This window comes from Ranitomeya variabilis, chromosome 3, assembly GCF_051348905.1.
Source record: "Ranitomeya variabilis isolate aRanVar5 chromosome 3, aRanVar5.hap1, whole genome shotgun sequence".
In the NCBI taxonomy this organism is placed as follows: Eukaryota; Metazoa; Chordata; class Amphibia; order Anura; family Dendrobatidae; genus Ranitomeya; species Ranitomeya variabilis.
In genome coordinates, this window is record NC_135234.1 from 299,417,725 (window position 1) to 299,433,658 (window position 15,934).

Here is a 15,934-nt window from a genome sequence, read left to right on the forward strand (position 1 = left end):
TTGCACGGGAGCCCAAGCCAATTTTTTCCGCGATTTAACCCTTTATTTTACAAGCTACAGCGCCCAAATTTTGCACATACACACTACTAACGTTAGTAGTGTGGAATATGCAAAAAAAAAGGGATATGAGATGGTTTACTGTATGTAAACCATGTCTCATATCATGTCGGGTTTGTGAAGGAGAAATGAAAAGCCGGCAATTGAATTACCGGCTTTTCACATATATCGCACTGAATTAAATATAAATACAGGATATATATATATATATATATGCGTCTCAATTATATATATATATATATATATATATATATATATATATATATATATATATATATATATATATATATATATATATATATATACACTGTATATATGTTTTACCGAACATTTGAGCACATAAATCCATTAGATGTCGGTTTTGCAAGCCTGCGAGAAAATATCGCAGTACGGATGCCATACGAATTACATACGGAGGATGCCATGCGCAAAATACGCTGACACACCCTGCCTACGGATGACATACGGATCACTATTTTGGGGACATTTCTGCGTATTACGGCCGTAAAAAACGGACCGTATTTACATACGCTGAGTGTGACGCCGACCTTAGAGGCAGGTCCTGGCTGTAACATATCCAATAACTGCAGAGTGTGGGGGTGAGCTCACCCAGCGAGCCCCTTCAATACATCCGCTTCCGACTTGCGCCGTACATGTACGGCAGATCTCGCGAAGTTGTTAAACATTAGGGATAGTGATTTTAGATCATAACTCATAACTCAATCATAGGAAAGCATGGAATCAGTTTTGCCATCAGTTATAATAGGTCTTCATCTGCCATACAGAAATCTTGTGCAGGCTTTAAAGGGAACCTGTCAACAGGTTTGTGCACAGTAAACTACAGACAGTGTCAGGTCGGCGCTGTTATACTGATTACAATGATACCTGGGTGATGAAATCCATCTTGTGGTTGTGGTTTAATCTTTATTTTCAGTTTTGAGTTAATGATATGCTCGTGATTCGGGGTGGCCTGTAGGGGGTCTTCAAGTGGTGCTCTGCTTAGGTATTCATAATGAAGACTGCTGACAGGTCACTGATCCCTCAGTGTCCTACCCCCTAATTTACATAATGATATAATATATATCTATCCATCTCCAGCATCTGCAATGCAGCATGAAAAAAAAAAAATCAGTTTGAAAATGGCACCGGCAGCACCTGCGCAATAGCAGCTATTGGTGAGCCAATAGCTGCTACAGAGCAGGCGGCGCCATCTTGCTAGAGAACAAGAAATACATTTCCTCCTCCAAGATGGCGATCGCCGATAGCTGCTATTGCGCAGGCAGCGCCATTTTCAAATGTATTTTTTTTAAAGAATGTTCAGGATTAAATCAAACAAATGTGTATAAAATTCATTACATATGCGATCATGCTGCAGCGCAAATGCTGGCGCCTGCCTGAAGAAGGGTTTTGTTTCCCCCAAGATATATATAATATTCCTTATATAAACTAGAGTGCAGGTCACTGAGAAATCAGACCTGTCAGAAGCCATACACATGAAAAACCACATGAAGACCCCACACAGGCCGCCCTGGAGCACGAGAATCTCATTAACTGAAAACACCAAGGTTACTTACCGGTAGCATTTTTTTCCGGAACCCATGACTGCACACCACCTGAGAGACAGAGAGGGGATCTGCCCAGTCAGGACAGGAACCCTACTAAAAATAAAAGGGCGGTACTTCTCCCTCACTTCAGTTAGTTTACAGAGCGTGAGAGGCCCCACTGATTAGTTCACATGGCAAACTATCACCACATTATATTAAAAAACAAGCACCCAAAATATAGTGCACACCAAAGAAGTGAAAAGTGTGTGTGGGGGGGGGGGGGGGAAAGAGAATGGGTGCTGTCATGGGTTCCGAAAAAAACGGCTACCGGTAAGTATCCTTTGGTGTTTTCCCTTCCGCCATGACAGCACATCTGGGGGACATTTGGAGAATGAAAAACCTTAGGGAGGGACCATCGCTTGCAGCACCATTCTACCAAAGGTTAGGTCAGCAGAGGATAGATCTAGTCGGTAGTGTTTAAAGAAGGTAGATGGTGAGGACCAGGTAGCGGCCTTACATGTCTGATCAATAGATACCTCTGCCTTTTCTGCTAGGAAACAGCCACGGCTCTGGTGGAATGAGCATTGCTGCCTTCAGGAACTGGAGCGCCACTAACAGAGTAGGATAATCTAATGGCCTCCCTGATCCATCTGGCAATGGTACATTAAGATACACCGTAACCCTTGCTGCTACCCTGGAAGGCTACAAATAGGGACCGATCATTCCTCCACTGACTAGTCATAGACATTTAACACAACATGGATCTTCTTAAGTTTAAAGTATGGAACTTCTCCTGCCCTGGATTCCTAGGGTTATTACAAAATGATAGCAAGGTGATCTCCTGGCTCCTATGGAACTTAAGAACTACCTTGGGGAGATAGGCCGGATCTGGTCTTAGAACTACCCTGTCCTCAAAGACCTGAGTGTATGGAGGGCCTGTAAGTAGCTCACCCTATGGGCTGATGTTAAGGCCACTAGCAACACGGGTTTAAACGTGAGGAATTTTGGTGACAACTGCTGTAAGGGCTTATATGGGTCTCTGGTTAGAGCCTCTAAGAGTGGACTTAGATCCCAGGGAGGAATTTTGGGTACTATAACCGGTCTAGATTTTATGAAACCTGACACCCACCTATTGGATGCTAGGTTGCAATTATATAAGGCTCCCAAGGCCAAAACCTGAACCTTCAGTGTACTGGTTGTTAACCCAAGTTGTAATCCTGTCTGTAGAAATACTAGAATAGGCCCCATTGGTGCCTCCTCCCCCAAAGCTTGACTTTGACCCAGGAATTCCAGAAATTTTCTCCATGTTCTACCATAGATTCTAGATGTAATCGGCTTCCTACTCTTCAACAGGGTGGAGCCTAGCCCTGGAGAGAACCCCCAGCGACTCAGTAACACCCTCTCAATTCCATGCTGTCAGATGGAAGCCCTTCACATGAGAGAGGCATACTGGCCCCTGGGTAAGTAGGTCCGGAATCTCTGGTAAAATCCATGTCTCCTTGGCCAAAATGGGGCAATGAGGATCACCCTCGCTTGATCCTCTTTGATCTTCCTCACCACCGCTGGAATCATTGCTATAGGGGGAAACACTCAGGTCAGGGTAATTTTACAGGGTATGTTCAGGGCATCTACCGCAAACGGATTTTCTGACGGATTTAGAGAGCAGAAATTCCTGATCTTTCTGTTGTGCAAGGTGGCAAATAGGTCTATCTCTGGCTTTCCCCTAAGCCTGTACTATCTGCTGGAACACTCGAGGGTTCAGGGACCATTCCCCCTGTCTCAATTCCCTGCGACTAAGGAAGTCTGCCTTTGTATTTTCGATGCCCCTTATGTGAAGTGCTGTGAGAGATAACAAGTGTTGTTCTGCTAACTGAAACAGGATGCTGGCTACCTCCATAAGAGTACGAGATCTTGTTCCCCCTGGCAGTTGATATAAGCCATCACTGCTCGATTGTCCGACATGATCCGGGTATGGCGGCCAGGAAGCAAGGGGAGAAAATGTCTCAAGGCATTTTCCACAGCCCACAGCTAGTTTATATTGGAACCCTGAACTTTTTCTAAAGACCATGTTCCCTGCACTGCGTGTGGTCTTAGATGTGTTCCCCATCCCGTACCACTCGCATCGGTCGTGATCATATCTTCCACAGGTCATAGCCACTGGACTCCCGATGCCAAATGCTCTCTTACAGTCCACAAGGTTAGGAAATTTCTTACGATCAAGGAAAGATGTACTTTTCCTTCCAAATGTCCTTTCAATGATCTCTGCACTGACAGGACCTCCCACTGTTGCTACCTTAGGTGAAACTGTGCCCATCTTACTGCCTTTATACAAGATGTTAGAGAGCCTAGCAGTGACATCGCCCTGCTCAGTGTCATTAAGGGCTGGTGTATTGCTGATATTTCTGCCAATGAACTGCCACAGGGGTTTTTCAAAGGGCACACTCCTTATTCCTCGGCCCCTGGTGATTTAAGCAGAGAAAAATTACCCCCATTAACACCAGGGTGACATTCTAGTAGATTACTCACCACCGCTGTCAATCCAGGGTACCAGATTCAGAAGCTGATCAGGGGTATGAATCACATTCTTCATGGATATTGAAGAGCCCTGTGACCTCTGTTCGGGATGACCGCCACTCCTGCCACTCGAGCAGCTGCTTCTCCCAGTGCCTATCTCTTTCGACCAGGCTTAGAACTGGGTAAGAGCTCCTGCTCCACATACTCTTCCATATTGAGTACTGGACATGAGCGCCTCTAATGTGGTTATAACTTCTTTTAAGAGGGATCCACTGCGCTATCCGTCTCCTCCGGTGCTCCTCCCACCTCCAACACCCTGCCGGGACGCTTGAAAAAACTCTGATCCACCAGTTGGCGTTTTCAGCATGGGTGCCGACATCTTGGATCCGGCACGTCATACCTACATCACGCGGGCACGCCCATTCCCAGCGTGCCACGCACGCGACGCCAGCAGCGCTACCTGGAAGTGGAGCTCCTAACCTGGAGTGATGGACGGCCAGCAGAGGAGGGAGGGCGGCGCAGCAGCTACAGAAGAGTCGCTGGACCTCTGACTGTGCTGCCCCATGCCTGCACGTATGACAAGGCCCCAGGACCTGCGGACGGAACTTACACCACCTGAAGGCAGTTCTTCAAGTGCCGGGACAGGCGTGGGTGAGTATAAAAGAAAAAATCTTGAACCGCCGTCTTTAGCACAAGGGTCCCTGTCAGGACAGGAAACCCAACGAGGGAGAGGTACCGCCCTTTTATTTTCAGTAGGGATCCTGTCCTGACTGGGCGGATCCCCTCTATCAGGTGTGCTGTCATGGAGGAAGGGAAAATAAAGATTAAACAACAACCACAAGACAGATTTAATCAACGCAGGTATCATTTCAATCAGTATAACGGCACCGACCTGACACGGTGTAGGTTACTGTGCACAATCCTGCTGACAGGTTCACTTTAAGGTCTGACTGGTGCACAGAAAACAGCGTCAGTTGTGTGCTGCTGAACTGTAAAGCAACTGGGCAGACAACTGGAAATAAGTAAATCAAAATATTCTGGAATCAAAATGTAGGAGGCTGATATCCAATGTGCCTTGAAATCTGTCGATTTCTACCTTCTTGAGTTTTCAACCGATGTATATGGGTGTTCTTCTCCTGCTACTAAATAAAAATGACAAATTAACTGGTCTAACTGGTTACCTGGGTTTAGAGCCATTTGTCTATACCAAGTTATGTGGAACATACGCTTTTTGCATTTAAATAAAAGTATATGGCACAGGACTTACTATGTGCTCAATATACTCGTGTCCAGCTTGGATAACATCTAGTGCCCGCTTCTTCTGCTCGGCATCAAGCAACCTTTTATATGCCTTGTCTACAGCTGTCAAAGGCAAAAGGGAAAAGATGAAGAGCTGGATCAACTTGAATGAATGGGCAGTGGATTAATGAACGTAGTTATAACTTAAAACAATATTACAGGGTAATGGCTGTCAAAGATCACGTCAGTAAAGCACTGCATTTGAGGGCCAGGCCCACTGCAGTTTTCATACAGTTTTTATACTTACATGGTTTTGATATTGGGTATTCTGAGTGCATGTTTAGCCAGATCATTAGCACATTATCCTTGTTTATTAACTCTTCCCACAAATGGACATAACTATACATCCAGATTGCAAATGATTTCCTGCAATCAGACGTACAAATATGGTTGTATCCATGCCATCTGCAGCAGGAGCTGGCTGTTACATACAACCAGGCTGCTGCTGCGTGTGCCGAGGCCGGACATAGTGCCAATCTTATATGCTGCCATCAGGAGTGACTGCAACATGTAAGGAGTCTGATAAAAAGGAGATCGCAACCATCTGCACCAAAGGGAGCAATGGCAACAAGGCGGTCAGACAATTGCCTCCCTGTGTGCAATATCCTTCAGACCCCTGGTAGGATCTCATTTGCTGTCAAAAACTGACAGTGAAAATTATGCAATCAGAGGAAGACAGGTCCATGTCCTCTTACCGGACTATTAAAGGGGTATTCCCCACCTCCAAAACCCTATCCCAATTTGTAGCAGATGTAAGAATATTAGCAAATAACTCCAATTAAAACTGTAGTATAGTTCTTCTGATTTGCTATATCTATATGTTAGCTATAGTAACTTAGAGATTCATGGTTAGGGCCTTATACATAGTGACAGTTAGTCGTTAGTGGCTGAAACCATGGATCTCTAAGCTACTGCAATGCCCTGCACATGGGGTAAGCGACATAGCTAATCAGAAGAACTATACTATACTTGTAAGTAGCGGTATCTGATAATATTTTTAGGATCTTGGAGATGGGACTCCCCTTTAAAACTGTGTAGGAAGACAAACAAAAACAATAAAACACCAGCATCCTCCCTGCAAAAAAAAAACAAATTTCACATTTGGTTTTGCTGCATTCATAACAAATCATTCTATGAAACCACATCAATTTTCAACCCATGCAGTGAATGCTGTAGAAAAAAAAATAAGAAATATGAAAATCTATACCCTAATTAATATTTTTTATTTTGTCTCAAAAGTATTAAATAATTGATCAAAAAGTTATAAGCATTTCAAAATGGTACAAAAAAAAAATTCAGGTCATTACACAAAAAAACTAGCTGTAACAGTTCCATTAAATGAAAGATCAGAAAGATAGGGTTCCTACAATATAAAACACCAATATTGGGCCATAAACATATTCATAATGCAGAATAACATTAACATGACAATTATACAACACAGTGAACTCTAAAAACAATAAAAAAGTTAAAGAAAATTACTTTCTAAATCCAAGCTATTTTCTAATATACTTGCATTAAAAATTCCATACCGTTCCCTAACTACACTGATTGTCTATTTTTTAGAGTCTTCAGGAGCCAAAGGAGTCACTTGCGGGGGCGCCGTTGGTCTCCTGCAGACAGGGTATTGTGATACCGCTCTGCTGCAGGTTGGTTACCACTGAGCTGAGAACAGAGTGCATGCAAGGACACAGTAGGAACTAGCCCAACTGCTGGAAAGAGGGTCACTGATAAGGGAGCAAGTAACTGCAGCCCCTGAACCCCCGATGATGCTTTGAGTATCCCAGCATGCACTGGGGTACTCAAAGAAATCATCACACAGGAAGGGGAATATAATAGACCAGCAGTTAGTTGCAGTTAGGGAATGGTAGGGAATTTTTCAATGCAAGTACCATATATTAGAAAATATCTTCGTTTTAGAAAGTAATTTACTTTAACTTCGCACCACTCCTTTATATCTGGTCTTGTTTTTAATCTAGAAGGTTAGATAGTGTAGTTAGGCTATGGTAGGGAATTATGGTACCAGTAAAAACTACAACTTGTTCACACAAAAAAAAAACTGCTGTGTGCACACTTTCAGGATTTTTCACGTTTATTTCGCGTTTTTTCAATATAAAAACGCGATAAAAACTCTTTAAAAAAAGCATACATATGCATCTCATCATTTATAACGCATTCTGCAATTTTTGTGCATATGTTGTGTTTTTTTCCGCAAAAAAAACGCATCACGGTAAAAAACGCTGCAGTTCATTAATTTTGCAGATTTTTGGCGGATTTCCCACTATATTATTGCATTGGGAACCTCCGGAAAAAAATGCGAAAAATCCGCAAAAAAAAAGCTAGAAAAACACGAAAAAAACGCATGCGGATTTCCTGCAGAAAATGTCCGGTTTTGTTCAGGAAATTTCTGCAAGGAATCCTGACATGTGCACATAGCTTAAACCACAGCACATGTCAATTATATTATTAAATGGTGATTGCTCTTAAATTAGAAAAAAAAATAGAATTGCTGTTTTTTTTTATTGACTTTTAGCCTCCCAAAGGATTAATAAAAATCAATTGATAGAATTTTTGTTTTGTTCATGTTCCTTCCCATAAAGAGTTAATAAATGCTAGGAACCACAAAATGTTGCCACTGAGAAATGTAACTTAACCTGAAAAATAAAAAACAAGCCCTCATTTGACTGATGCCAAAAACATTTAAAAGAGTTATAGCTCCTGGAGCCAGATTATAGAAAAGAGGAGGAAAAAAAAAGGCCAAAAGCGGCTGACAGCCAAGGGGTTAACTTGGCCTATTACACTTGAGTCATGCAGTCAAAGAACACCCTGTGTACACCAGGCTTGTTTATGCAAAAACTGCATGGTTAAATAGACTATATATGAATGAACAATAAATAGAAATATACTTGATGGGTAGAAAAAAAATACAGCATTACCTTCAAAGGCTTTCTGGGCTCTTTCAGGATCATCTTGATTTTTGTCTGGATGAACAAGAATTGATAACTGAAAACAGAAAATAACAAACAAATCAATAGAATTCAATTTCACGCAGTAAACACCATTTAGGAAACTCTGCATAGTCTGCCATCCATATCTGTCCCAGTGATTGGATTTCCAGTGATCCTGAGAATGGGACTTTTTTGCCGCTGTCTAGTCCCCCTATACAACACCTCCGTGCATGTGTCCTACAGCTGACACAAATCACTGGTCAATGGTCAGCACTTGTGCCTGCTGTTTTCCAAGACTTTTTTTTGTCCATCTGTTTTTCCCTCCCATTCCCCCCTGCAGCACCTCTGTGCCTGTGTCCTACAGCTGCTGAGCCACTGATCAGCAACCATGCTCACTTGTTAAAGGGTTGATTGTGACTTGTAGGATCGCTACTTCCAACAGGTGGCGCTATAGGCTTCTTTCACACTAGCGTCGTACTCGGCCCATCGCAGAGCGTCGGGCCGACGTACCGACGCTAGTGTTGTTTGCGCCGCATAACAGGTGCAGCGGATGCTGTTTTTCCACGCATCCGCTGCCCCATTGTGAGGTGCGGGGAGGTGGGGCGGAGTTCCGGCCACGCATGCGCAGTCGGAAATGGCGGTCCGTCGGCGGCAAAAAACGTTACATGGAACGTTTTTTGCACCCGACGGTCCGCCACAATACAGCGCAACCGTCGCACGACGGTTGCGACGTGTGGCAATGCGTCGCTAATGTTAGTCAATGGTGAAAAAACGCATCCTGCAAGCACTTTTGCAGGATGCGCTTTTTCGCCAAAAGGACGCATTGTGACGTATTGCAAAAAACGCCAGTGTGAAAGTAGCCATAGAGTTCAAGTCCTCTTTTTCTCTGAAGAGTTAATTTGCATATTAAATTTCCCAGAGGCGCATTGTTAGGCGAATAAGCCTCCTTACCTTGACAAGCCAGACTTGGTATGTCACTCTCCACAAAGAGAAAACTTGCCCCTTGGACCTCAGTCCAGAGCCTTACCTAGCCAAATTAGTTCTCATGCTTCGCACTGACGAGGGCCAACAGCCCGAAACACCGTGTCTGCGAACTGAGATACTGATTTGGCTCTTGTCCTAAGTCATATTGCACGACTCGTTAAAGGGTTGATTGTGACTTGTAGGATCGCTACTTCCAACAGGTGGCGCTATTGAGTTCAAGTCCTCTTTATCTCTGAAGAGGCAATTTGCACTTTTGGCAAGGACATTTTTTTCATCCTCTTTTTGCACCACATCCGTGAATGCGTTCTACAGCCATTGAGAGCTAGTCAGCATGCGGTTGGTTTCTTTTTTGCATGAAAAAAAAGAATAAAAAAAAATTAATTTAGATTTGTTGATAGGACTAGATTAGGAACAGTAAAAATATATTGTAGTAATTGGCAACTGCTAGAGTATTTTTTACTGAATATAGTCAGCATTAATTATTGTACCTCAGGGTACACCCACAGGTTTAGAGTTTATGAAGAAAAGGACACCTAGATTGAATCCCGTGAATGCCCCCCTGTCCTGGGAGTGGAAAAATTGTGTGGAATTTGGTGCACCCACTGCTGGATCAAGGTTATCACTTCTACATAGATAACTTTTATACCAGCGTCCCACTTTTCAATTCCCTCTCTCTTTGAGCCACATCAGCATGTGGTGCTGTCCGCAAAAAATCAGAGAGACCTCCCTAAGGGTATGTTTCCACGTTCAGGAAACGCTGCGTTTTTGACGCTGCGTTTTTCCGCAGCGTCAAAAACGCAGCGTCCAGATGTTACAGCATAGTGGAGGGGATTTCATGAAATCCCAACTCCACTATGCGTTAAAAAACGCATGTATGTGTCCACGTTCAGGATTGCATCAGGCTTTGGTCAGGATTTTATACAAGTAAAATCCTGACCAAAACTGCACCTGAGGTCACTGGCAGGTCACCTGCGGTGTTCCTGCGTGTTTTGCTCATTGTAGCAACATGCTGCGTTTTGAAAAAATGCACCGCGCATGCGTTTTCGCGGCAAAAACGCATGCATTTTTTAACGCATAGTGGAGTTGGGATTTCATGAAATCCCCTCCACTATGCTGTAAGTCTACGTTCACATTTGCGGTCTGCGCCGCAGCGTCGCCGCATGCGTCATGCGCCCCTATATTTAACATGGGGGCGCATGGACATGCGTCGCACTTGCGTTTTGCGCCGCATGCGCACCTGCGGCGCCCGCGTCCGGGCGCAGAGGACGCAGCAAGTTGCATTTTTGCTGCGTCCAAAATCAATGAAAAAAAGGACGCATGCGGCGCAAAACGCAGCGTTGTGCATGCGTTTTGCTGCATTCTTGTTTGCGTTGTGCGTTGCGGCGCCGACGCTGCGGCGCACAACGCAAATGTGAACGTAGCCTTACATCTGGACGCTGCGTTTTTGACGCTGTGGAAAAACGCAGCGTCAAAAACGCAGCGTTTCCTGAACGTGGAAACATACCCTTAGACGTTAATTGGGCAGTTGCTAAGAAAGGGTGAGAGCAGAGCCCAATGTAGCGACGAGGGATGTCCTTTTCTTGACCACCAGATATGATGATGGCAGCACCCCGACGAGGTACCTCTACACATGTAATCAGCGTCGGACTGGCCCACCGGAATACCGGTGAAATGCCCGGTGGGCCCCGACCCAGAGAGGAGGAAGAAAAAAAGAGACGCGGGCCCCTTAAATCTTCGGGCGGCGCCGACCGCCGCCACGACCAGGCCCCCCCCAGCGCTGTCATCGGGCCCCCCTTCTAATACTCACCTCTCCTGGTTCCTGCGGCAGCTGCAGCGTCTTCAGCGCCCTCTGACACTGCGACGTCTCAGGGCAGAGGGTGCGATGGCGTCATCACTGCGCGCTCAGCCTCTCTGTCCTGAGCGTTTCAGAGCCGGAGAGACGCTGAGTGCACTGGACCTGCGCTGGGAACGGGAGAGGTGAGGATTTTACTTTTTTTTTTTCTTTATGTCTGACTCAGACAGACTGGTGGTAATATGCTGGACACACCGGGGCAGATTGCTGGACACACTGTCTGGGGGCAATGCGGGACACACGGGGGCAATGCTGGAGACCCTGGGGCGCAATGCTGGACACACTGGGGCAGATTGCTGGACACACTGGGGCAGATTGCTGGACACACTGGGGCAGATTGCTGGACACACTGGGGCAGATTGCTGGACACACTGGGGCAGATTGCTGGACACACTGGGGGCAGTGCTGGACATACTGGGGCAGATTGCTGGACACTGGGGCAGATTGCTGGACACACTGGGGGCAGTTCTGGACATACTGGGGCAGATTGCTGGACACACTGGGGCAATGCTGGACACACTGGGGCAATGCTGGACACACTGGGGCAGATTGCTGGACACACTGGGGCAGATTGCTGGACACACTGGAGGCAATGCTGGACACTGGGGCAGATTGCTGGACACACTGGGGGCAGTGCTGGACATACTGGGGCAGATTGCTGGACACACTGGGGCAATGCTGGACACACTGGGGTAGATTGCTGGACACACTGGGGGTAATATGCTGGACACACTGTCCGGGGGCAATACTGGACACACTGGGGGCAGTGCTGGACATACTGGGGCAGATTGCTGGACACACTGGGGCAATGCTGGACACACTGGGGTAGATTGCTGGACACACTGGGGGTAATATGCTGGACACACTGTCCGGGGGCAATACTGGACACACTGGGGCAATATGCTTGACATACTGGGGCCAATTGCTGGACACACTGTCCGGGGGCAATACTGGACACACTGGGGCAATATGCTTGACATACTGGGGCCGATTGCTGGACACACTGTCTGGGGGCAATGCTGGACATACTGGGGCAGATTGCTGGACACACTGGGGGTAATATGCTGGACACACTGGGGCAGATTGCTGGACACACTGGGCGTAATATGCTGGACACACTGGGGCAGATTGCTGGACACACTGGGGCAGATTGCTGGACACACTGTCTGGGGGCAATGCGGGACACACGGGGGCAATGCTGGAGACCCTGGGGCGCAATGCTGGACACACTGGGGCAGATTGCTGGACACACTGGGGCAGATTGCTGGACACACTGGGGCAGATTGCTGGACACACTGGGGCAGATTGCTGGACACACTGGGGCAGATTGCTGGACACACTGGGGGCAGTGCTGGACATACTGGGGCAGATTGCTGGACACTGGGGCAGATTGCTGGACACACTGGGGGCAGTTCTGGACATACTGGGGCAGATTGCTGGACACACTGGGGCAATGCTGGACACACTGGGGCAATGCTGGACACACTGGGGCAGATTGCTGGACACACTGGGGCAGATTGCTGGACACACTGGAGGCAATGCTGGACACTGGGGCAGATTGCTGGACACACTGGGGGCAGTGCTGGACATACTGGGGCAGATTGCTGGACACACTGGGGCAATGCTGGACACACTGGGGTAGATTGCTGGACACACTGGGGGTAATATGCTGGACACACTGTCCGGGGGCAATACTGGACACACTGGGGGCAGTGCTGGACATACTGGGGCAGATTGCTGGACACACTGGGGCAATGCTGGACACACTGGGGTAGATTGCTGGACACACTGGGGGTAATATGCTGGACACACTGTCCGGGGGCAATACTGGACACACTGGGGCAATATGCTTGACATACTGGGGCCAATTGCTGGACACACTGTCCGGGGGCAATACTGGACACACTGGGGCAATATGCTTGACATACTGGGGCCGATTGCTGGACACACTGTCTGGGGGCAATGCTGGACATACTGGGGCAGATTGCTGGACACACTGGGGGTAATATGCTGGACACACTGGGGCAGATTGCTGGACACACTGGGCGTAATATGCTGGACACACTGGGGCAGATTGCTGGACACACTGGGGCAGATTGCTGGACACACTGGGGCAGATTGCTGGACACACTGGGGCAGATTGCCGGACACACTGGGGCAGATTGCCGGACACACTGGGGCAGATTGCCGGACACACTGTCCGGGGGCAATGCTGGACACACTGGGGGTAATATGCTGGACACACTAGGGGTAATATGCTGGACACACTGGGGCAGATTGCTGGACACACTGGGGGCAGTGCTGGACACACCGGGGCAGATTGCTGGACACACTGGGGCAATGCTGGACACACTGGGGCAGATTGCTGGACACACTGGAGGCAATGCTGGACACACTGGGGCAGATTGCTGGACACACTGGAGGCAATGCTGGACACTGGGGCAGATTGCTGGACACACTGGGGGCAGTGCTGGACATACTGGGGCAGATTGCTGGACACACTGGGGCAATGCTGGACACACTGGGGTAGATTGCTGGACACACTGGGGGTAATATGCTGGACACACTGTACGGGGGCAATACTGGACACACTGGGGCAATATGCTTGACATACTGGGGCCAATTGCTGGACACACTGTCCGGGGGCAATACTGGACACACTGGGGCAATATGCTTGACATACTGGGGCCGATTGCTGGACACACTGGGGGTAATATGCTGGACACACTGGGGCAGATTGCTGGACACACTGGGGCAGATTGCTGGACACACTGGGCGTAATATGCTGGACACACTGGGGCAGATTGCTGGACACACTGGGGCAGATTGCTGGACACACTGGGGCAGATTGCCGGACACACTGGGGCAGATTGCCGGACACACTGGGGCAGATTGCCGGACACACTGTCCGGGGGCAATGCTGGACACACTGGGGGTAATATGCTGGACACACTAGGGGTAATATGCTGGACACACTGGGGCAGATTGCTGGACACACTGGGGGCAGGACTGGAGGCATGGGCAGAATGTAGATACGGGGCATGATTGGAGACACGGGGCAGAATGAAAGACATGGGGCAGGATTGGATCATGGGGCAGGATTGGATCATGGGGCAGTATGGATACGATGGAGACAGATGGGGCAGGATGGGGAGATCATATGGGGTAGAATGGATACTCATGAGGGCAGGATGCGAGAACATATGGCTGGAGCCAGGAATGAGATAAATGGGGCCAGGGTGGGGAATATTATTACCATAGGGGCTAATTAAGGGATATTATTACTGCAGTGATGTATTTATTTTATTTTTTTAGTATACTATTTTAAATGGGGGGGCAGTCCTGTTAGTGTGCAGAGTGACACTATATCGCCTTTTTTTCTTCATGTGGTGTAATGTAGAAGTTGTGAAAAATTAAGTAATGTGTTCTGCAAGCGGAGCTCGAGATAACTGTGTTATTTCCTGCAGAAATGAGTCCTGGCTGGAAGAAAGATGAAGGACTTCACCTAGAGACGTCACTGGTGAGTCAGTGTTACCTATACACTGTATACTATATACAGAGGTCCTGTGTACAATGTCACCAGTGATCACTGTATTACCTATACATTATATACAGCGCTCCTGTGTATAATACCACCAGTGATCTCTGTATTACCTCTACACAGACACTGCATACTAAGTACAGATCTCCTGTGTATAATGTTTCTTAGGCTGCCGTCACACATTCAGTATTTGGTCTGTAATTTACATCAGTATTTGTAAGCCAAAACCAGGAGTGGGTGATAAATACAGAAGTGGTGCATATGTTTCTATTATACTTTTCCTCTAATTGTTCCACTCCTGGTTTTGGCTTACAAATACTGATGTAAAATACTGACCAAATACTGCTAGTGTGTCATGTCGGACACTGTTCAGACCAGGTCGTTCGACAGACAGCGGTAATTCCGCTTTTGACCACTATGTGCTCATTGGAATCGGCTAGATTTTATCTAGCTGTTCCGGGGTTAATTTACCTGATGCTTGGATTGGAAGCTGGGCCATGCCCACTGCCTTTAAATAGTTCTCCTGAACATTGGGCGTCGCCGATTATAGCTTCTGTCTTGTGCGTTGTTATCTCGGTCTGGAGTGGTGAGCTGGTAGTTGGAGTATCGTATCTGGTGGTGTATTTCCCTTTGTCTTATTTACTCCTTCCTATATTTGTATTTATTTTGCCCTCTGCATTTATAGTGTATTCCTGAGTGACTGCGGCGTGGTGTATATTTTCCGTTATCCTTGTCTGTGCTAACTGTGGGTATTGGTGTATTATCTCTTCACTGGGTGGAGGGTGGTTGGTTTCAGCCTAGGGTTGAAACAGGAGACAGGGAGAGGGTGGAGGCTCAGACATGCACACCATTAGTGTAAACTCAGAGAGGGTCAGTCAGGGTTTCCCTAGTCTGAGGGAAATCGCAGGGGCCCGGGTTATTAGCTCTTTCCTGCCTAGGTCTCCCGTGACATTATTATCGGCCAACATTATTTCCATGGATCCCATGATTTCCATAACCCGCCAGTTGGAGGCGCTGTCCCTACAGGTCACTGAGTTAAGGGGGGCAGTGCAGCAACAGGGACTAGCAGTATCTAATGTGCAAGCCGGCGTAACAGGTAAAGTTGCTGAGCCTAAGTTTCCTTTGCCTGAAAAATTTGCTGGGGAACGCAGTACATTTGTTTCTTTTCGTGAAGCTTGCAAACTGTATTTCTGTA

General features: G+C 47.0%; 1 protein-coding gene across 2 annotated transcripts in view; it reads right to left on the minus strand.

Moving 5' to 3' along the window:
* The window catches only part of DNAJC8 (DnaJ heat shock protein family (Hsp40) member C8), a 325,593-nt gene that overhangs the window by 118,726 nt on the left and 190,933 nt on the right, over positions 1-15,934 (minus strand). For both annotated transcript variants that reach the window (XM_077295590.1, XM_077295591.1), the window contains exons 4-5: positions 8,351-8,417; positions 5,383-5,477 (exon numbers count right to left, since the gene is read on the minus strand). In XM_077295590.1, the coding sequence (XP_077151705.1) occupies positions 5,383-5,477; positions 8,351-8,417 (162 nt within the window). The remainder of the gene's footprint in view (positions 1-5,382; positions 5,478-8,350; positions 8,418-15,934) is intronic.